Source organism: Coenobita brevimanus, chromosome 100 (genome assembly GCF_032717465.1).
Source record: "Coenobita brevimanus isolate Jiangsu-jjx chromosome 100, ASM3271746v2, whole genome shotgun sequence".
Lineage (NCBI taxonomy): Eukaryota > Metazoa > Arthropoda > Malacostraca > Decapoda > Coenobitidae > Coenobita > Coenobita brevimanus.
In genome coordinates this window covers 5707501-5731299 of record NC_137053.1, presented here as the reverse complement: position 1 = coordinate 5731299, position 23799 = coordinate 5707501, and the positions used below count along the sequence as shown (strand labels likewise).

Genomic DNA, 23799 nt, shown 5'->3' with positions numbered 1-23799 from the left:
CGGCAGGGAAATGACAGAAAGATGGATGGAAATGAAATAGAAAAAGAGACGCATTTGCAACGGTACCTAATAAAACACATCAGTAATTATATAGGATTAGCAGTGTTCGTGTCAGCCAAGTAAAGGAGAGTTAGTGGAATGACAATACCGTGAACAATATATCTTTAAAGTAAATCACATTCCGATAAGCATATCTTCAAAATCTTATTCTTGCATCTCAAAATATGCAAATCCTATGTTAAGTAATTTCTCGGTTCATGCCCAGTGACTCATTTCATTATGTCAGCACACACACACACACACACACACACACACACACACACACACACACACACACACACACACACACACACACACACACACACACACACACACACACACACACACACACACACACACACACACACACACACACACACACACACACACAATTGGCAAAACCAGATACTGTATATTCTTAGTTCCAGTGGTGTTTGTTCATGTATCTTTACTGGCACGAAAATTAATTTCTTGATGTTGAATTCTGAAGACGCTTTTTAGAGGATCGAAAAACTAGGGACCACACCTTCTCCCCAAATCCCCAGGTGCAGTTCTTGAGGATACAATTTACCTGAGTCTGTAAGTGCACCTGGCCAAAGATTCATTCTCCTATCTTCAAAACACAAGAGCATAAGAAGAGAGGATAACTTCAGAAGGCCAATTGATCCTTAGGCAGCTCCTAAAAGAGCGACTAAACAACTATAATAAGACAGGGAGTGTAGAGAGGAAGGCTCTCCCCCGCCCACCAAACCCTCCAGCTGAACCCGGCAAGAAAAAGTGAGAAGGGACACCAACGCAGTATAGAAAAACTGCTGGGTCGGGGTTTTGATCGGTGCCTGTGCCCCTCTGCGACTTTCCAAGCTTAGTGTCAGTGCTGCTGGTTATTTTGTCTTCGGTAATCCAAATTTCACCTTTTTATCTCGAAAACTGTGGATAAATTTTTGAAGGGGGTCGGGCACGGTGTTCATATGGTGCTTGTGGCCTTCCTTCGGGACGCACTGTAAGGCACACTATATGACACTGTATGACACTATAAGCGCACTATATCACGCAAATGTTCAGCTCTGTAGCTTGAATACGGTGGCTGTGAATAGCGAACAGACAGACAGACATTGAGAATATTATACCAGGTGACATATTCCGTACTTAAACACGATTCTCTAACGGGAAAAGAAATGGATCAGTAACTTAAGAATGATGGACAAAAATAGGATGAAAAGGAGGATTGTATTTGGCATCCGATATTCGTGTAAGGTAACCAAACACCAGGGGTAATGGAAGCTTCTGGGGAATATATGGTACTTATTGAAGAGGAAATTGAGTTGGGGCGATGGTGGTGATGGTGATGATAGTGGTGGTGCTAGTGATGATGGTGGTGATGTTGGTGATGATGGTGGTGTTGGTGGTGATGATGATGATGGTGATGATGATAGACCTTCATGGGACTGGATGTGTCTCAAGAAAAATGAAACTGAATGAGAAAAAGTGTATAAGGAATATTTATAACAACATTCCCCCTTGCCACTTCCCCACAAATCTATCTATCTATCTATCTATCGATCTATCAGTCAATCTATCTATCTATCTATCTGTCTGTCTGTCTATCTATTCAGCTGTGGAGTGGCTTTTCGAAATAGGGTGATCCGTCATTAATCCTTCCATAGTAAAGTGTTTTCTAAGTTTAGCCAAATTATCTAGTGGAAGCAAAAACAATTAATTTCACAGCAGGGAGAGAGAGAGAGAGAGAGAGAGAGAGAGAGAGAGAGAGTAATCGGTTTGAGTTAAAAGAGAAACAAAAAGTAATGGGAGTGAAGTAGATGAAAGAGAAAAATGTATTTGAAGTAAAGGGCTGACGAGGAAAAGTAATCAGACTGGAGATAAAACAGAAAGTAATGGGAGTAATGGAATAAAAAGTAATGGTAGTGGAGCTGAGAGGAAAAGTAGTGGGACTGAAAGAAGGAAAGAAAATGTAATGGGAGTGTAAGGACTGAGAAAAACTGGTACTGAAAGGGCAAAAATAATGGGAGTTAATGGCCAAGAAGAAAAAATAAAAGCAATTGAACGATGAAGGTTAAGAGAAACAGGAATAGGAGCAAAGGATAAAAAAAAATGAAAGGACTGAAAGGTTGAAAAGAGAAAGGTAAATTTGCAAGAGCCTGGACTGAAATAGTGGGTATCTGATGCTAATGAAACAATAGGGACGATGCCTTGGTGGGGAATGAGGCGTGGAGAGGAGAGGGGAGGAAGAGGAGGGGAATGAGGGGTATTGAGGAAGAGGAGGGGAGTGACGGGTATTGAGGAAGAGGAGGGGAATGAGAGGTACTTTGGAAGTGGAGGAGGAGGAGGGTTTGAAAGGTGTGAGGAAGAGGAGGGGAATGAGGGGTATTGAGGAAGGAGAGAGAGAGGAGGGGAATAAGGGGTACCAAGGAAGAGGAGGGGATGGGTGTTGAGGAGAAGGGGGGGGAATGAGGAAGAGGAGGAGGAGGGGATTGAAAGGTGTGAGGAAGAGGAGGGGGAGGGGAATGAGGGGTATTGAGTAAGAAGAGGGAAATGAGGGGTATTGAGGAGGAGGGGATTGAGAGATGTGAGGAAGAGGAAGAGGAGGAAAATGAGAGATACTGAGGAGCAGGAGGAAGAGGATGCAAGTTAGAAGTACTGAGGAGCAGGAGGAGGAGGAGGAGGATGTGGAAGAGTAGGAACTGGAATGATACAGAGGGAGGAAGGCATAAGAGGAGGAAAAAGTTGGGGAACGGGGAAGGCAGAGAGAGAAGGAGGGAGAGGGTAAGGTAAAGGTAGAGGGAGAGGAAGGAGGAGAGGGAAAGAGGTGAGAGAGAAATATAGGCTATGAAAAGAAAAGCTTGGAAGTAGAGGAGTGGAGGAAGAAAAAGGAAGGGAGGTGTAGAAGCAAAGACTAGCAGGAAAAGAAGTTAGATGAGAAAGTAAGAAACAGGAAAAAGGAGAATGAGAGGGGAGAAGCGAGCGATATATACAGAGAAGAATTGAAAGTATTAGTGTATAAGGAAAGTGGAGTAAGAGGAAGAAAGACCAGGAACAGGAGAAGGAAGGAGATAAAGAAGTAAGGTAAGCCGGAGATAGCGAAATGGACAGAGGGGAGGGATGGGAAAGGGAGAGGCGAATTGATGAGAGTTGAAAAAGAAATATATTAGATAACACAGAAAGAAGGGAAAGTAGATAGAAAAGCTGGGGAGATGAAAAAGAGAGATGAAATGATAAGGATAGGTAAAGAGAAATGACTGCCTGTGGAAATGACCAAGAAAGAAAAAAGAGTGAATTTAAACTGAGGAAAAGGAGGAAGGAGAGATGAGGAAGAAGGAACAGGACATCAAAGTAAGACAGGAAGAGGAGACAGAGCAGATATGTCGCAAAAGAAATGGTAAAAAGAAAAAAAATGGAATAAATGAAAGTTATTAAAAGGGAGAGAGAAGGGAAGAAGGAGAAGAAAAGCAAAAGGTGCAGAGAAATTGAGGCAAAGAATCAGAAAGAAAGAAATAATGAATAATAGAAAAAGAAAGGACATTATAATGAGGAAAAAGTGAAGGACGATGAAGTGGGGAGGGAAGGGAGAAAGAGAGGGGAAATATGAAGGATGGAAGGAAGGAAGTGCAAAGGAAAGGAAAGTAAACAGCAACAAGCCTATTGGTCCTTAAGGGGCTGGGTGTAGGAATGAAGGATGGAAGGTGGTAAGAAGAAAGAACGGAAAAGAGAAAGACATGAAGGAAGGAAGCAAGGAAGGAAGAAGAGGAATAAAAGAAGGAAGGAGAAATGGAATGGTTGGGTGGGATGTGGTGGGCGGGGGGGAGAGGAAGCATCTCTTTCTCTCTATACAACACCCTCGAAGTTCATATTTACATGTCTCGTTCTTAGGAAGTTGTGCAGTTTATTGTGGAAGGGTCAGCAGGGGGGCTTGTGGATGGGGGCAAGTGTTGGGAGTGGGGTGAAGGGGGGATGTGGGAGTGAAGGAGAGTGGGGGGCAGAGGGAGTGTGGGAAGTTGTGTGAGTGAGGGGGTGGGAAAATGTGTGTGTGTGTGGGAGAGAGAGAGAGAGAGAGAGTGAGAGGGAGGGAGGAAGAGAGGGAGGGAGAGAGAGAGAGAGGGAGGGAGAGAGAGAAAGGTAAGTACGTAGATACGCAGGCAGATAGATAGGTAGGTTGATAGACAGGACATTTAGGAGTGAGAATGTAAAAAGAACAAGTGTGAAAAATAAACATCTATCATCATCAACCAAGCAGAACCACAACCACATCAACCAAGCAGGACCACAACCACATCAACCAAGCAGAACCACAACCAACCAAACACCAGCCACCCATCGCCACTACCATCACCGTCACGGCCCATCGGATAATAATCAAAGTTGCGGTGTGAGCGAGTGAGCGCTGAGTGGCCATTTACCCAGTCCTGCCCCGCCGCTTCGACACGCATTGGCAGAACTGAGAACGCGTAGGTATGGACAAATAGGTCAGTTTTTGGCGATGATTTATGAAGCAGGTGAGGATAAATCGTGCCTGACTTTTCCTCTATCGTTCTGACTACATTCTGAAGCGTGGGATGCAAGCGGGTCACCTCTAAATGTTCCTGATGTTCCACGATGTTCCGAAAATGACCGTCAGAAATGGGGAACTTGCTCACATCTTCGCAAAGTCAGCTCTTATTTATCGTCAGGAGCGAGTGGCATATGGAAGCACCTCTCCGCCTTCTTCCCAGGTACAAAGACGGAGATGAGAGGACTTTTTATAACGTAAGAGGGAAGAAAAGTGACATGAAGGGAATTAGAGTCTTTAACTGAGGTAGGTAGTAGTTACATGGCTTCGCGGTTAGGTTAGATTTGATTGATTGAGAGAGAGAGAGAGAGAGGGGGAAGAAGAAGCGACGTGGCAGTATATATCAACTTTTAACCAAATCACTCTAATGACATTTTTTTTATCATAACATTCTCGCTACTTTCAGACGATTTTATTCAGCTTAGGGGAGAGGTTTTCGAACTGGAGGGGTTAGACAGAGACCTAATTAAACCGTTCGCCACTAGAGACCTATACCTAAGCTGAGGAAAATCGTCTGGAATAGGAAATAAATAACAGAGTAAAGGCGTCATCGGATTGAAGGAGTTAACAGGATCAGGTCACCACTCCATCGCTCTAGATTATGTTAGGTCGGTAACTTTGAAGTCTGGATAGCGTATAAATAATAGAAATAAAACCAACGCCACCACCTCATCGCGTAGGGAGACAAGAATTTTGATATTTTCAGGAAACAAGCAACATTGCCCTAAGTCTAGCTGGCATTGGAGTTAGGTCACAGTTTCCCAAGGTGAGGTTAGGCTGGGTCAAGGGGCATATCTCTTCACCCTGTGGAGATTCGCGGAGGTAATGCCAAGTCCTTGAATCCCAAATAAATAAATAAATAAATAAACAAACAAATAAATAAGCCACTAATCTAACCAAATCTAATCACTAATCTAACTTCAGGGCCTAACTTAAGCCACTAAAATTAAGGCTTAAATTACCGTAAAGCGATACATCTCAGACCTAATTTTACTGAGACCGATATTTATCATTTATTCCTCATGTCATGGAAGGTCTGTGGGGAATTTGGCTTTAGAATTAGGGTATCTTTCTTCTTACTTGTGGAGTCCGTAACACCTCTCCCTTAGCGATTTAGCCTGCCTGTTATAACGTTGTACCCTTTTGTATGTTATTATTGCAAACTTTGTCGACATGAAAAAGGTATGGGTAACACACAAGGTAATGGTAATGCGTAATGTACAGCATAAATCGCTTAGGAAAAAGTGCAAAGGACACCACTGTCTTTGGTTCTGAAGGCTCCCCAATACCTGTTCCTTATCACATTATTATTATTATTATTATTATTATTATTATACGGTACATTACTAATCCTTTATGTTATTTATGCATTTTATGTTAACCACGATTTACATAAAATACGAGAAATGAAAGTGTAGTTTTCAAAGTAAATCGCTAAGGAAGAATTCCAAGGAAGCATCACAAACACACCAAATAAGGCCCTTCTTAGCTCTTCTTCCTTAGCGATTTATGCTGCATATTACTCATTACTTTTGTCGTGTGTGTGTGTGTGTGTGTGTGTGTGTGTGTGTGTGTGTGTGTGTGTGTGTGTGTGTGTGTGTGTGTGTGTGTGTGTGTGTGTGTGTGTGTGTGTGTGACGCCATTAAATGCCTCCTTCCTCCTTTCCATCCATATGCCGTATTCGCTCTCTCTCTCTCTCTCTCTCTCTCTCTCTCTCTCCGTTTCACTTCTCAGATCTTAACTCCCTGCTCCTTTTATCTCCTCTCCTTCCTCCACGCTCCCAATCCTTCTCTCCTCTCGCTCCTAATTATTTGCTCTCCTTTCCAGATTTGTAGAAGAGAAATTACATAGTGAATAGTTTTTCCTCTTCTGTCTTGTAAATATTTCCATGCTTGTTCCTTCTGATAGGCGTTGTGTTTTTCTGTCCTTCTCCTGTCTGTGTTTGCCGTATGGTGTGGTGGGTAGGGGAGAGCCTTCTTCTTTTGTATCCTCTGTCTTGGTGGAATTTGTGTGAGAGAGGGGTTTTGTGTGTGTGTGTGTGTGTGTGTGTGTGTGTGTGTGTGTGTGTATGTGTGTGTGTGTGTGTGTGTGTGTGTGTGTGTGATGGTCCAATAAGCCTCTTGTCATGTGTACCTCTTATATACATTAATAACTTCATCCCTTGTAGTGCTTCCTCTCTCTCTCTATTCCTCCCTCTTTTCTCTCCTCTCTCCCTCTCTTATTCTCTCCACTCCTTTCCACTTCTCCACTCTTCTGCCCCCCTCCTTCCCTCTCCTTTACTATCCTTATCCTTCAACATGTAGAGTTAGATCTTGTAGTCATAGTTTTCTCTAACAAGCAGCCTCGAAAGGACCATAAGGTCTGTTGCTGTTTGCTTTCCTGTGTAATCCTGTGTAATCCTCCACATTCCCCTTCCCTCCCTCTTTCCTCCCCTTTCTCCCCGCCCACCCACCTCCCCAGCCACACACACACAGTCCCTTCCCACCCTTTTTCCGCCTTCGTCTCTCTCTCTCTCTCTCTCTCTCTCTCTCTCTCTCTCTCTCTCTCTCTCTCCATCTTCCTCCTTCTCTCTCTTTTTTTCCTGTCCATCTTTCCTCCGCCTTCTTCTTTCTTTCCTTTCTCTCTCTCCCTCATTCTTCACCTCCCTATCTTCTTTCTTACTCTGCTTCCCTCTCCTCTCCTTTCTCAACCCTTGCCTTACCCCACCTACCCACCCACCTCCTCCACACACACACACACACACACACACACACACACACACACACACACACACACACACACACACAGTCCCCCTCACCCCAGCCCTCCACACACTCTCCCAGGGAATGTTTTGTACCATTATGGATGCAGAGGAGGAGGCCCCAGCGTAATTCTGTGGAGGCAGCGGTACGGGTTCAGGTAGCAGAGCCTCTTACCCAATAAAACAACCACGTCACCTGCCGAATACCCAAGCAGACGTCCAGCACCGACAAAGTTTCAATTTTACACCGGGAATTTCCTCGTTGCCACATTAGGGATGGGGGTGAGGAGCTGCATACAGAGAGGGCCCCTGCCACGAGTCGTATACAGAGCCTCGTCAGTTTTGTGTGTGTGTGTGTGTGTGTGTGTGTGTGTGTGTGTGTGTGTGTGTGTGTGTGTGTGTGTGTGTGTGTGTGTGTGTGTGTGTGTGTGTGTGTGTGTGTGTGTTTTAACCCCTGCCTAAAATCGCCAAGCTTCCGTTGCGCGTAGGACTGTTTGTATATACCGTTTTCTTTGCTCGTACACTATAGTAAACATCTCCTTCTCTCATAGCAAAGGTTCCTAAGCTTTTCTTCGTCATTCACACATTTGCCAGAAGATCTTTGTCTTTTCCTCCCTCCCAGGTCCCAAAAGGGGGATTCTCTGCTCTTTGGGAGTTATTTAAGGTAATCCTACATTCTAGAGTTATTCGCCTTCATTTAGCGGTACTTTTCAGCATGGAAAGAAATCCAGCGGTATTTTGGAGATTTTTACAAGTTTAAGGGATATTTTTAGAGACTTTGTACTTTTTTGTAGCATGACAATTATCTGAGGACCAAAATTCTTGCCTACCTCTTAGAAGGGACAAAAAGGCCAAGAAGCGTTTGACTATAAAATGTACCAAGTCAATAACCAACAACACACTAAAATGGCTCCTTTGGTTATTTGACTTGATTTATTCCCCAGCCCCATAATGTCCAAATTCCCCTCCTCCCCCGCAATCTCCCCCCCCCCTCATTTGGGAGCCCCCTACTCAAGCCGTACGTACAGACTCTCCCAAACTTGAATTACGTATAAGAGTTCTTGTCTGTACCTTTGTATTTAGTCAGAAAGCTATCAGACACGTACACTGAATATTAAATTAGCCGAAACGAAAAATAAGAATGGTCTGCGATGATATTTAACTGTTAATGGAGACTTCCTTATCTTGTAAATTATTTAGAACCCTTTATAAAGCTTCCTCTTGGACCCCATTGATAAAGAATCATACCCATTATCCGCTATTAACATTTTTCCGTTGACCTTAGCTATGGTCAGGAATAATACCGTATTGCTTTACCTTTCTCCCCACTCGTCTCTCTCTCTCTCTCTCTCTCTCTCTCTTTCTCTCTCAAATAAACATCTTTACCATATTTGAGTATAAGTCTACCTTTTTGACACAACGTAGCCTTAGGAGACTTTTCATACAGGGTGGTTCAGAAACAGCGCTCCTGTGGAAAATCCCTTGACAGTATCGTACGTGTTGTGGGGATTACTCAGTCTTTTGGTAAGGGCGCGGACGTAGTAGCAGCAGGAGAAAATGAATAAGCAATGCAGCGTAGAAACAAATAACGCTAACCGAGCCGTCCCCCCAAGACACAAGAGATCACCTGGCGGAGTGTAAGAGGAGCGCAATGTATGGACCACCTTATACCGGTGAAGGGGACTTTTGTAAGTATAAGTAAACACCATTTCCTAAGCGATTTATTTTGCACATTACATCATACTGTCGACTTCTGTGTTATACAAGTAATTCTAACATGGCCATACTCTGCATCAGTATAGTACAAAAGGATGTTAACCAGCCTTATCCAGAAATAAATCGCTAAGGAAGAGGTGCTAGGGAGACTCCTTACCGTACGAGAATACGAGCCTAATTCAACACACACCATTAGCTAAGAAGAGTTCGTAAGGAGAGTCCCAGAAAGGAGGATGGTCTTGGAAGGCTGTGCACGCCCTAGCCCATCTCGCCAGACCCTTATTATATACCCTAGTCCCAGTGTAATCATGTCGTCAGGCTTGTTAGTGGAGAGAGAAAGAGAGAGAGAGAGAGAAAGAGAGAGAGAGAGAGAGAGACGATACTTTTATGTAACAAGAATTTTTGTGCATCAGAAATATTAATCGGCACAGATTCTCTCTCTTCTCTCCTCTCCTCTCATTTTCTCTTCTCTCCTACCCTTTCTTCTCCCCTATTCACTCCTCTCCTCTCTCCTGTCCTCTCTTCTCTTCTCTCCTCATTTCCCCTGTCTCCCTCTTCTCTGTTCACTTCCATTCTCTCATTTCCTTTCCTCTTCTTTCCCTCCTTTCTCTCCTCACTTTCCCCGTGTCTTCTCTTCACTTGTCCCTTCTCTCCCTTCCACTGCTCCTCTCTCATCTCCTCACTCCTCCCCTCCTCTCTTCTCTTTTCCTCTCCTCTCCTCTCTACTTCTCTCTACTTTCCTCTCCTCTCTTTTCCTTTCCTCCCCTCTCCTGTCAGGTTAGTTTGTCCACAGTCTAATACCAAACTTAACAGCTCTCTAAGTAGACTTCATTTTAACTTCATTTGTCATACTGCAGACGATTTTATTTAGCCTCTTCGCTGCCACCAGACGATTTTATTCATCTTAGGAACGACTTATCTCACTGGAGGGGTTAGTGAAGCCTGTATCTAACCCCCCAAAGCTCGAAAAATCCCTCTGAAACTTTAAAAAAATCGTCTGGAGATAGCAAGAGTGAAATGAAAACTATATGTCCTCTTTCTGAACTGGTGAAGTCCAAAATCAGAGAGGCCTTACAGCTGAATAAAATCGTCTGTCAGTTGCTAGAGGAGACCAGGGAATCGTCTGTGAAGGGGTTGAGTGTCACTGCTTTTAACACGTTCAGTTCTAGGTCTTTCCTCTGTCTGTCGGTCTGTTTATCTGTCTATCTATCTGCCGTACTGTCTATCTATTCGTGCATCTGTCTGTGTGTTTGTAAATATATCTATCCATATTTTCTTTGCCTACCTACTTGCCTACCTACCTACCTATCTGTCTACCTCTATCTATCGGTCGAACTGTATCTATCTGTCTATATGTTCATCTACTTCATCTGTCCGAATATTTTATGTCTGTCTGTCAATAATTTAATCTACATCTCTCTCTCCATTTATCTATCGCCAGACACATTAATCCCAAAAGGGCTGGCCACAAACAAATCGCCTCCATGTCACCCTGTCCTCAACCATTCCAAATCCAACAAACTAGAATAAGACAAGGATAGCAAAAAAATCGTCCTCGTATTGAAGGGATTGAAGGAAGCGAGGAAGAAGGACGATTTATTTCTGCCAGACGATTTTCCTTGGCTGAGATTTCATGTACTGGAGGGAGTTTACAAAGTGTGAGGTAGAGAGGTTGGGGGCTGAGAAGAGTTAGGGTGTGTGTGTGTGTGTGTGTGTGTGTGTGTGTGTGAGAGAGAGAGAGAGAGAGAGAGAGAGAGAGAGAGAGAGAGAGAGAGAGAATGCTAAAGGACATATGAGAAGGATGGGGTAAAATAGAGTGCATGTGAAATGGAGAGGGAGAGAGAGAGATTGTGTATGTCCATGTCCATGAGAGAGAGAGAGAGAGAGAGAGAGAGAGAGAGAAAGAGCAAGAAGACTATACGTGAAGCCGAGGGAAGGAAGAAGAGAGACGGCAAGTGAGAGAGGATGTAAGGGAGGGTATGTGAAAGAGAATGTGATAAAGTATGTGAGAGAGGGAGAGGGGAATGTGAGAGAGGAAGAAGCTGATGGGGGAATGTGGTGTGAGAGGGTGTGAGATGAGGAAATATGGAAAGGGAGAAAGAGGGAGTGAGAAGGAGAGACAGTGAGATTAAGAGAGAGAGAGAGAGAGAGAGGGAGAGAGAGAGAGAAGGGGTGATAGAGAGAGGGAGAGTCCGGGAGACTGGGAGAATTTGGGAGTGTGACGATATTTGAGGGTGATGTAGGAGGGAGTGAGATAGCAAGAGATGGAAGAGGGAGTGAGAGGGAGAGGGAGAGTGAGAGTGAGAACGAGAGAGAGGGCTGTGGTGTGGTCTGGTGGGTCACGTCACAGGCTGTCAGTCAGTCGGGTTTGATCTACGATAAGCCAGGTCGTCGCCGGAATGTAAATGTGATGGGTAGTGGTGCTCTTCTCTCTCTCTCTCTCTCATGGTGGCACAGCGCGTGATGGTGTGGCGTGAAGTATGGTGCCGTGGCGTCTTTATAAATGTGTTGTAGTTATGATAGTGAGCTATGGTTGGGAGAAATAAGTGATAATATATGTAGTATGTGAGTTATGCTTGTGAGAGAATGAAGGGTAGTGACTGTATGGTGATGTAGTTGAGTCAAAACAAGCAGCTACATTCTGACAAATTCCACAATCACCAAAATCGCAACTAAACTGGCATCACTCACAACCACCACCATCTTCACCAACACTGCTCATTTGCCTCACCACACTACCAACACCACTATCAAAAACCACATCCAGGAAGTATTGTATCTCATCATCAACTACAGTCATCTACAACCACTCGTTCTCCACCAGACTCTCACCATCTCTACCCACAACTACAACCTGTCATCACAACTCACCACGATGCACGTTCATCATCATCTGTAGTCAGGTCTTTTCACCACCATTATCGATAACCATTACATTCCCATACCACAGCATCACAACCACCGCGATAACCATACCATCCCCAACACTCATCCCAACCACACCTTCAAACCAGCCATCACATCACCACAAGCTTGTCACCACTCCAGCAATCACGCCGCACCACCCTAATCACGCAAATTACCAGCCGCCACAAAACACCAGTCACATCACGCCTGAACTTCAATACAGTTATACCAACACTACAGCCATTCCACCACCCCACACACTACCTCATTACCCATACCTCACACACCACCCAATTGCATCAACCAAGTCCTATCCACGCCACACCACCTCCATCCCACCACATCAACCCAGTCACATTACTGCCACATTCTACCACATTTTACGCCACACCATCAGATCAACTCCTTCCACTACGGTTGCACAGTCTGACGCACACTTAACATCCCACATCACACGGTCAGACAAACCCAGCCAACCCATTCACGCTACTGTCAACACCACCACCACGCACAACAGCACCACCTCCACAACCACCAAAAATAACAACGACAACAACAATCACATCCCAACCGCTCTAACCACCACTACCACCACAATCATCTTCTACAACTGTATCCACTCACGCCAAAATACCATCACCACTCTAATCCCCATCATAACGCCACATACAACCCTACCCACACTATTACAAGCTCAACCACATTCATCCCAACCACGTCAGTCCAAAAGCACATTACCATCACCAGCACCATCGTATCACCCAAACCACACCACCACAACACCCACTTCGTCACCACCAACACCACCACATCAGTCCAGCCACTTAACTCTATTCACACGACAACACCCCAGCTCCACAACACCTACACCACATTACACAAACCACCCAACAAAATCACTTCTCACATCACCATCCACCAAAACCAGTACCCACGACACCCCCCACGCCACCACCGCAACCCAATCATATATGCATAGCTGTCCACTACATCAATCCAGCCAGACCTCTCACACCACACCACATGCCTACCTCGATCTGCCCCACACCAAGCCACCACTACCCAACGCGACTCCTACACCACCTCCATTACACCAGTACGCCCACACCACAACACCCCCAACCCACACCGTCATGCACACCACCGAAAAAAAAAGAGCCCTATATACAATCTCACCCATCCCATCCACTACACCACCACCACTACATCAATCTCATCAGTCTAAACACACCCAAACTCACACCACCACCCACACATACACCCACACCACCACCACCACACCACCACACCCACACCAGAGGCAGAGGCAGCAGCAGTCAGTCAGCCACATATCCATTACTACCCATCGTGACGGCCTCTCCAGCTGGACACGCCTTTGATGTACAGAAATGACGGCGGTGGTCGAGGGTGCAGCGAGGAGTGTCGTGGGAGTGGAGTGGGGAGTGGAGTGCCCCAGCCTCGAGTATTTGCCCACTCCTCCCACTCACTCAGCTGCCACGCACCCCAATCTGGCATTACCGCCTTTGATCGCCGCGTTAACCTACACAAGCCAATGGTTTTTATTATTCTGGGGTTTTTATTCCCTTGGAGTTTGTAGAGTGATGGGCAGGTTGGAAGTGTAGCTGCGTGTGTGTGTGTGTGTGTGTGTGTGTGTGTGTGTGTGTGTGCATGTTGAATCACCGTGATATATAACGCAAACGTAAGTGGTTATAAAGCGTAAGTGGCGACTGAGCTAACTAGAAAAATATCTATTTCCGAGTGACTACATGATATGAAGCTTTACTGACGTGAGTGTGTGTGTGTGTGTGTGTGTGTGTGTGTGTGTGTGTGTGTGTGTGTGTGTGTGTGTGTGTGCAAAATAGGATCAGAGGAACGTTGAAATACAGAATGAATGCAATGCTGAAAGTGCAAATGAAGTTGATGAAAAACGGGAAACAGAGTCAATCGTCATCTTAGCTACGAATTTCTTAAGTATTTCATCAGGGACCCGGGAAACATCAACAACCACTGTACTACGATGCCGCCCTTTACATCTATTCCTGCTGCCAACAGACGATTTTATTCAGCTCGTGATCCCTTTTAATGAATGAAGAGGTTGGTGGAGACGGTTGCTGTACTGTTTTTACTCTAACGACCCAGTGCTAGGTAGGGTCGCCCATCATCCACTCACTTGATGTAGTGCTGCCGGCATCTTCCTTGACCTTTATCTTTTTTTTTTTTTTTTTTTTTTCTGTTCCTGTCCTCTTCTTTACCTACTTTCTCCCATTCTTCCTCGCCTTTTATTACTCTTCCTTCCACTTCATTGAGTCTCCACTGAGTGACAAGCTTAATGGTGTGGTAAACATATAACCAAACAACGGAGTGATGTGGAGCCTACTATAGTGCTCATGTTAACTGGGTGGAGAGACGGAAATGGGGCGTGCACCAAGGAACCAAACCTCTACACTCCTTCCCGTGCCTCCCTGTGACGTGGCGCTGTCAGATTTATTCAACTAAAGCATCTCAAACTTGGCCTAAAACTGTCATACCTCCGTCTTGAATGTTGAGTTACAGCAACAGATTAACACTAAAATAGGATGCTAGTCACGAAGAGGTGCCATGCGAAGGGAGTTGTGCCGTTGTGTTGCCTGGCCACCACCGAGCTGCGTGAAATAAGCTGCGAAGGGACGATAATCTAGGCCAGGTTAAGGTGAAAGAACTAAAACTCCTTCATTACGAGCATACGTTGAATATAATCTGACAACAACCAGATTTTTAAGAAAGGCATCGTCGTTCCAAATGGGCTTGTTTTTCTACTTTTATTTTCTTCTGTTACCCCCAAAATTATATAATTCATTTTGGGATAAATTCCACCACACAAACCGTATCGCCACATCACAGCCACAGCATCACCACAAACACCATTCCCACATCACCACCACCACCACCATACCAGTTGACATACACCACAGTACCATCCACCATACCACTTCAGTAACACCCCCACCACACCACCGCTACTACCACAATGCTAACTAAAACACCCACAGTACCATTCCCAGCACTTATAATACCACTTCAGTCACCTTCCCACCACATCACCACAACCTACACATTCCACCTCACCACAATGACCACATCCAAAACCACCACCACCGCTCAACACACTAACCTTACGACCACACACACCACACCATCTCAAGCACATCAACCAACCACACAAGCTACCACACAAACCACCCACCTCAAACTGCAATAAGCATACGACTGACGCCATCTCACCACCACACCATCAACCACACTACCGCACCATCCCGGCTAAATGACCACCACCAGCCTACACCATCACTATATCAGCAACCACACCACCATTCCTAACATTACCGCTCTTACTTTACGTCATTACTACACCAACTGTCGCACCATCATTCCAACAATCACACTACCTCACCATCCCAACTAAATATGCACCACTAACTTTATCAGCACCACACCACCAACCACACCACCACACAACCAGCCACACTCACACCGAGACAACCAACCATCACAAAGTCTGTCACACAACCAACCACCCCACCACACAAAGCAGCCACACCTTCACCACCACCAACCGCAATTCTGCCACTCCACCAACCACCCCACCACACAAACAGTCACACCAACACCACCAACAACCACAATTCTGCCACTCCACCAACCACCTCACCACACAAACAACCACACCACACACCAACAACCACAGTTTCTGCCGCACCAACACCACCCCAGCACACCACATCCACAACAACACGAAGGGCAACCTAATCCCGTTACGTGTTACCATCATCATCATCATCATCATCATCGAAACGTAATCGGACTGCCAGTGTCTATTACCACTCCCCCTCTTTTCAACATCCGCCTTTCATGCACTTCTTAACTAGTGAAAAATGTAAAGGAAAAATAAAGGAGAAAAGGAAAATAAAGAACATCCGACTGCGCGGCCACTCGCCATGAAAATTGCACGGAAACCAGAGAGCTACCGGCAATCGGGTTTTTGCTTCTTTACTCGGCCGGGCGCTGGGATTGTGTTTATAAAGGCGGCTAATCTGTTTTCACGGTAAATAAAGGAACCTCATCTGTGAAATAAAGGAGTTTAATCTTTTCACTATTAATAAAGAAACCCAATCTGATTTCACGATAAATAAAGGAGCCCAATCTGTGCAATAAGGGAGTTAAATCTTTTCACTGTAAATAAATGAACCTAATCTGTTTTCACGATAAATAATAAAGGAACCTAATTTGTAAAATAAAGGGGTTTAATTGTTTTCACGATAAATAAAGGAACCTAATCTGTTTTCACGATAAATAAAAACCTAATTGTTTTCATGATAAATAAAGGAACCTAATCTGTTTATACGATAAATAAAGAAATTAATCTATTTTCACGATAAATAAAGGATCCTAATCTTTTTTCAGGAGAAATAAAGGAACCTACTATCACAGGAAATAAAGGAGACTATTCTTTTTTCACGATAAACAAAGGACCCTAATCTGTGAAATAAAGGAGTCTAATCTGTCTTCACGATCAATAAAACAATCCATTCTGTTTTTGCGGTAAATAAAGATGACTGATTTATATTCACGATAAACAAAGGAGCTTAATTTATTTTCACGATAAATAAAGCTTAATTTATTTTCACGATAAATAAAGGAGCTTAATCTGTTTTCACGGTAAATAAAGGAGCCTAATCTGTTTTCGCCATCAGTAAAGAAGCCTAATCTATATTCCCGTTAAACAAATCCCAATAACAGTTAATTATCATGCTCACTTGTTTATCATAACCAATTTTCCGCTATAAACAGGCCTCCACAATTATGTATTATTTGGTCTTGCTTACCCTAACCTAATTAAGCATATTATCTATGTACTGCCAGATGCCTCAATCTCGTGAGGGGTGGCCACAAACAAATCGCCACCATGTCGCCCTGTCCAACGCCATTTCACTGCCCTGCTTCCAGCTTACACCCCCCTCTCTCATATACCTCTCTACTCCATCCCTCCACATCATCCTTGGCCTCCCCCTCCCACTTCCCCCGTTCCACTTCACTTAGAGACCCTTGTCGTTAGTCTCTCGCTCTCCATCCTCTCCACATAGCCGAACCACCTCGGTGTATTTCTCCTAACGCTTTCTATCACAGCCACATCCACACCACAACGCTCCTTCACTTCCTCATTTGGCAGTCTGACTCTCCATGTAACTCCACATGCTTCTCTCAGATAACTCATTTCCACTGCTCTCACTCTTGACTTGTGTCCTTACAACAAGGTCCAAGCTTCATATCCATACGTTAGAGTTGGTATCACAATATTGTCATGCAGCGACTTTTTTACTTCCATGCTCACTTCCCTGCTCCTTCTCATTGCATTCAAAGAACCAGTAACCTTTCTTCCCTGTTGCACCCTTTCAAGCACTTCACCCTCCGAACTTAAATCCTTATTCATCACACTACCCAGGTTATAAATTATCCATGACTTAATTATTACCCCCTAGCTACTTGACTGATTGATTAAAATAATAAGATTGTGGCAGCCTAGGAAAAGGTAATATTTAAATTTATATCTACAGCTATCTGTCTGTTTATCTGTCTATCCATCTATCTATCTGTCTATCTATCTATCTGTCTGTCTGTCTGTCTATCTATCTATCTATCTATCTATCTATCTATCTATCCAGCTGTCTTCTTCAGTGATTGATCAGAATTAAAGATTATGGCAGCCTAACAAGAGATCACTGCCGCAGTACAAGGACGAGATATATATAGTCAATAAATCTATATCTATGTCTATCTGTCTCTCTACCTATCCATCCATCCATCTATCTATCTACCTATCTATCTATATATATCTATCTATGTCTGTATCTACCTACCTATCGATCTATCTATCCGTCCATCTATCTGTCTGTATCATTTGTTTTTCGTACTTTTCGCTGTAATATTCAGTCTAATTGTGAAGTGTTTGGTAGATGTATGAACGAAGAAAATTGTAGAATAAACAGTCATATACAGTACAACGCTAGGCTTAGGAAACTCTATAAATTGAGCCCCAAGAAAACGAGCAGCAGAGAGAGAGAGAGAGAGAGAGAGAGAGAGAGAGAGAGAAACTTAATTCGAAAGCAAGAGCAACATCCTATTTTCTTTTTTCCTTTTTTTTTTTTCATCAAGCTCTCCGTCCTTTTTTTTTTTCATCATCTTTTTCTTGCCGCTTAATGAGCAACACGAATAGAAACGCATTTCAATTATTCAGCCCCCATACTTACGGTTCATTCTGGGTAACGTTACTCTGGGATCGGAAGTGAAATTAGTAGTCGTAGTAGTAGTGGTAGTAGTAGAAGTAGAGGTCGTGGTAGTAGTAGTAGTAGTAGTAAGGGAATCAAAACATCTTCCCAGGTTTGCCCCAAGACGACCAAGAAACCAAGAAAGAATAACCCAAGTCTTTACTGTACCATTTCGTATATCGGACGTTTCTTTACTGCAATAATTTCGTCTATCGGACGTTTCTGTACTTGTCTAATTCGTATATCGGACGTTTCTTTGCTGGACTCATTTCGGATATCGGACGTTTCTTTACTGCACTAATTTCGTATATCGGACTTTTCTGTACTGGGCTAACTCGTATATCGGACGTTTCTTTACTTGGTTAATTTCGTATATCGGACGTTACTACTTAATGTTATCACCAAACCACATGTCTCCTAGTGTGCAATATGATGTTGGGGAAGTAGAAGAGGTTATCAGGATGTGGTGGTGTTGTGATGTGGTGATATGATGTGATGTTGGTGAATTAGTGATGTGGTGGTGATGTGTTGATGTGGTGATGGAGTGATTTTGTGTGTGTGTGTGTGTGTGTGTGTGTGTGTGTGTGTGTGTGTTGTGTGTTGTGTGTGTGTCCGACTCTGGGCATAGGCTTCACAGCCTGCACTCAAGGCCCAGTAGTCCTCCTACATACATACACCTCTACATGTCACCACTTCGGCGCTAACACCCACCGTCCATATTGAATACATGCTAGGGCTGTCTCATACAGGACTGGTGTATTGGTATTAGCGGGGGTATTTTTACGACATGTCGGCTGGTCTTCTGGTAGATCAGTAAAGTCTGATTTGTATTAATGCAAATCCTCAAACTGTTCCCTGCCCCAGTCGGGCTTTGAACCTGGGTCCGGTAGGACTGCAGGCCACCTCTCTACCGATTGAGCCACCGCCTTCTTTGGTGATGTTGTTGTGATGTGGTGATGATGTGTCGATGTGGTGATGGAGTGATGTGATGTGGTGGTGATGTAGTGATGTGGTGGTGATGTGTTGATGTGATGTTGTGGTGATGTGTTGATGTCGTAGTGATGTGTTGATATGATGGTGTGATGTGGTGTTGTGGTGATGTAGTGATGTGGTGGTGATGTGCTGATGGAGTGATGTGGTCATGTTGTGGTGATGTAGTGATGTGGTGATGATGTGTTGATGTGGCGATTGAGTGACGTAGTGATATGGTGATGGAGTGATGTACTGATGTGATATTGTGAAGATGATGTTATGGTGATGTGATGTTGTAGATGTGGTGATGAACATATGTCATTATTTTCACTGGAGGCGGAATAGGCAACATCCCAGTGGTGGCGTGATGTTGAAATGATGTTGAGAATTTCAGGAAGTCATATTACATTGAGATGCATGATTCTTTTTTTTCTTTTTTTCTTTTTTTTATCCAGTCCACAGTTACTTAATGCTAAGTTTATAATTTGGAAGAACCGATGAGGAAAATGTTAATGTGTGTGATGAAAAAGTGAAGGGAAGGAGGAACTGGTAAAGAGAGAGAGAGAGAGAGAGAGAGAGAGAGAGAGAGAGAGAGAGAGAGAGAGGGACGGGGGGGAGTAAAGGAAGAGGAAGAAACGTTTTATGTGATTGTGTGTGTGTGTGTGTGTGTGTGTGTGTGTGAGAGAGAGAGAGAGAGAGAGAGAGAGAGAGAGGCGGTTGTGAAGAAAAGGAATGTTGTGTCAAGAAGAAGCCAGATTTCATAATTACACGAGATAAACTTTACAAGAGAGTGATAGTTTAGTACCTATCTCAATAATTACCGAGCTGAACTTCAACACTTTTTCAGATTAATTAGCTAAAATGTAGTGTCAAAAATGAAGGGCTAGGGTGAGGTGGAAGGGTAGGAGGAAGGAGTGTATGAGGGAGAGTGATTGGGAGTGTCTTGGGAGTGTCTTTGGAGTGGTGTTGAACTCCGATACAAAATATTAGTGTTTTTGCCTTTGCCTCCCTGGATGGACTCAGTGGCGAGGCGTCTATCATGCCACTGAATACTTTAAGAACTTCAGAAATAGTAGAGCCTCAATTTAGAGTGAGATAACCAGGCACGCTCACTGCATTTCCCTTCTGCCTCCGAGATCTAGATAATTTACCAGCCGTCAAAGCTCCGGGTCCAGGTAGAATTCTCCAGTTGTTCTGAAAACGTGTTCCCCAGAACTTTGCTCCTGTTCTAAATAAATTATTCAGACTATGTATACGTACTTCTTCATTCCCTAATTCTTGGAAAGAAGCCAATATCCACCCAATTCCAAAGAAAAGAAGTTCCTCTGACCCCTCTGATGACAGACCAGTAGCTATTATGTATTCTCTTGGTAAAGTATTTGAGACTGTAATTAATAAGCACATTGTTAAACATCTTGAATCCAGTAACTTAATTAGTGATCGACAGTATGGTTTTCGCAATGAAAGATCCACCATTGATAAATTCAGTCTTTTGACTCATACCATGCGTCAGTCAGTTGACCAACATGGAGCAACCCATGCAGTAGCTCTTGATATTTCTAAAGCTTTTGACAGAGTGTGGCCCTGTTCCCTGCTGTCCAAACTCCCTTGCTATGGTCTATCATCTTTTATTCGTCTGATTTCCTCATATCTCAGCGACAGAGAGATAAAAGTAAAAGTAGATTATGCATACAGTATTCGAACTTCCACTCGATTAATGCCGGTGTGCCACAAGGATCAGTTCTGTCTCCAACCCTAATCCTAATTCATATTAATGATTTCTTATTTGTCACCCATAATCCCATTCCTTTATAAGCAGATGACTCAATACTTCATTTACACTTAAACACCCATTCACAAAGTTTAATATCTCTAACTCGCAATTCAGTACAGCAATCTCCATAAATTAAGACTTATCTAAGATCACTGAATGGGAAGAAAACAGAATTTTCTCATTAACGCTAGGGAAAACAGATATATACAATTTACTAATAGACAGATATTGCCTAATTCCTATATTGCCTTCAATGCTACTAATATTCCTATCTATAAAAGTATTGAAATTCTCGGTGTTTCACTTAACGTTGCCCTTAGCTGGATCATTCATGTTATATCACCTGCTAAAACCTCTTCAAAGAGATTTGGATTATTGTACAGAATCTGTAACTTGTTCTCTGACGAGCAGTTAGCTATAATTTATAAGAGTCATGTGTGCTCTCAGCTTGGATATTGCTCACCCTTTTGGAATGGTTGTGGAGAGGTTGCATTAAAACAACAGGACAAAATTCAGAACAAAGCTGTTAGAATTATTAATAACCCTGCACTATTACGAATGAACTACCTCCCCTACAAGTAAGAAGGAATGTTGCCTCCCTTGCATTATTTTACAGATATTTTTATGGCAAATCCTCAGACGAAGTTGCATTCATTGTGTCACCTCTCCACGCCTTCCCCCGTGCTGCACGGGCATCTGGTAGCGTTCGTGAATAGACTGTCACATTGCCATATTGCAGAACTTCTGCCTATCAGAATTCTTTTATTCCCCGAACTACATCTCTTTGGAACTCCCATCCCCAGAGTGGTTTCCCCCCAAACTTCAACCTACGACTGTTCAGGTCCAACTGTTACGGATTTTTTTTATGAATGGAGGACACCTGTAAACAGGTTTATGGATTTATTTATTCATTTGTTTTTCCTTCCTCTGTTCTGTAATTGTAAAAAACAAAAACAAAAAGTATGATCACTCTGTATGGTTTATTTATTGATTTTTTTTTACCAGACTGTAGCGTGTTCACTGATGCCAGTTTACTAGTAACGCTTTTCTAGTAACGCATTATCAGAGTGTTGCTGTAGGCCCCGATATAATCCTCTGTATCAAAGACGTACTGTACTCTATAATTCCCTTAATCAATAAAGCACCCTCTATAATTACCTGCGGGAATATGCGTACAATCGACAGCAGATATTCGCTTCAGCCTATCCTGTCTGATATAAGCCTGTAATCACGTAACACTGGATGGCGAGGAGGTGAGGGATGTGCTTTGAATAATAATACTCAACTATCACTTATCGACAGGCTTAATTTTTTCTTACAACAGTAGGCTTCTAGCAAGGTGGGATATTTGAAGCGAATTTTTGCTGTCTTTTATGGACCAAGAGAAATTAGTCCCTATAATTCCCTGCGAGAGAGTAAGGATTTCCTATAATTACCTGCAAGAGACTGATGAAACCTGTAATTCTCTTCAGCGGTGTATGATTCTCTATAATTACACAAGAGAGTAATGAATCCCCACAGTATCATCCCTCCCAAGAGACATGCACATCCCTAGAACTCCCCACACATACGCACCTTGTAGTCACCAATGTCCCTCACGGAGCAAGAGAGTGACGAATCCCTGCCCGCCGTCACCGTCATGTTGGAGATGGTGCCGACGAAGCTGGGGAGGCGGGTGGGCAGGGGAGAGGAGCACGTGCCTGAGGAGGAAAGAAAAACAAGGATTAGAGTTTTCTTTTATCGATTACACGAGAATAAATATGACTGACAGTATTTTTTTAGTATGTTTTCTCCATCTTTTTTTTCCGCCACTGTCATCACCTACGTTATTTCGGCAGACATTTATTTTTTTTTCTTTCTTTTCTGCTGTCGCTTTTGCTGTGCCATCTTCAAGAACGCAGTCCATACGAAGATGAAGGCTAGAACCATTGTGTGCTTCTGTACATTTTAAAAGTACTTAACTGCATCCCAAAGTAAACTTATTTACTTATACTTGATTAATTTTACTCTCAGCTAGATATAAAATTGTTGACAAATACATTCTTCATTGATAGCACTTATTTATTCAGGTATATGTTTATTTTTTTGACTCTCAGACCTTGTGACTCACCCTCAGTTCAATAACATCATTTAGCGTAAATTGTACAAGAAAAAATGAGCACCCTCGTGTGTTTTATTATATTATCACCCATTTTCCTTCCTGTACAGTACACACACACACACACACACACACACACACACACACATAATATATATATATAATCATGTGTGTGTGTGTGTGTGTGTGTGTGTGTGTGATTATATTTAAACCCTTCAACACGAGGGCATTCATTTTCTGTTTTATTCATGGTAGCTACAGACGGTTTTTTTTTTCAGCTTAGGCTGGATTTCTCGAGTGAGACAGGTTACTTGCATCCTTTATTAAATTCCCTCACTACCAGGTGCCTCTCCTAAGCTGAGGAAAATCGTCTGGTTGGCAGGGATGAGGCTTTACTGAGTTCATTTTTGGCCAGACAGTCGACGGCGATTTGTCGGTGTGTGGCTCAGACAACAAATAGATAAGCCGATAGGGAAACAGACTGGTGGAAGCTGAAACAGGTAGACAGGCGGACAAGAAGACATATATACTCTACATACATACATAATGCACATAATGCACATATATATATATTCCTACCAAACTACCTCCTTGCATACATACATACACATAAATACACAGATTCATACATATATACTTAGATACCTACACAAATACATACATACATACATAACCATAAATGCATACATC

At 43.3% G+C, this 23799-nt stretch overlaps 1 protein-coding gene across 1 annotated transcript in view; it reads right to left on the bottom strand.

Annotated features, from left to right (window-relative positions):
• The window catches only part of LOC145414546 (lachesin-like), a 197900-nt gene that overhangs the window by 117311 nt on the left and 56790 nt on the right, over positions 1 to 23799 (bottom strand). The window contains exon 3 of the mRNA XM_080284066.1: positions 22587 to 22711. Within this exon, the coding sequence (XP_080140192.1) occupies positions 22587 to 22711 (125 nt within the window). The remainder of the gene's footprint in view (positions 1 to 22586; positions 22712 to 23799) is intronic.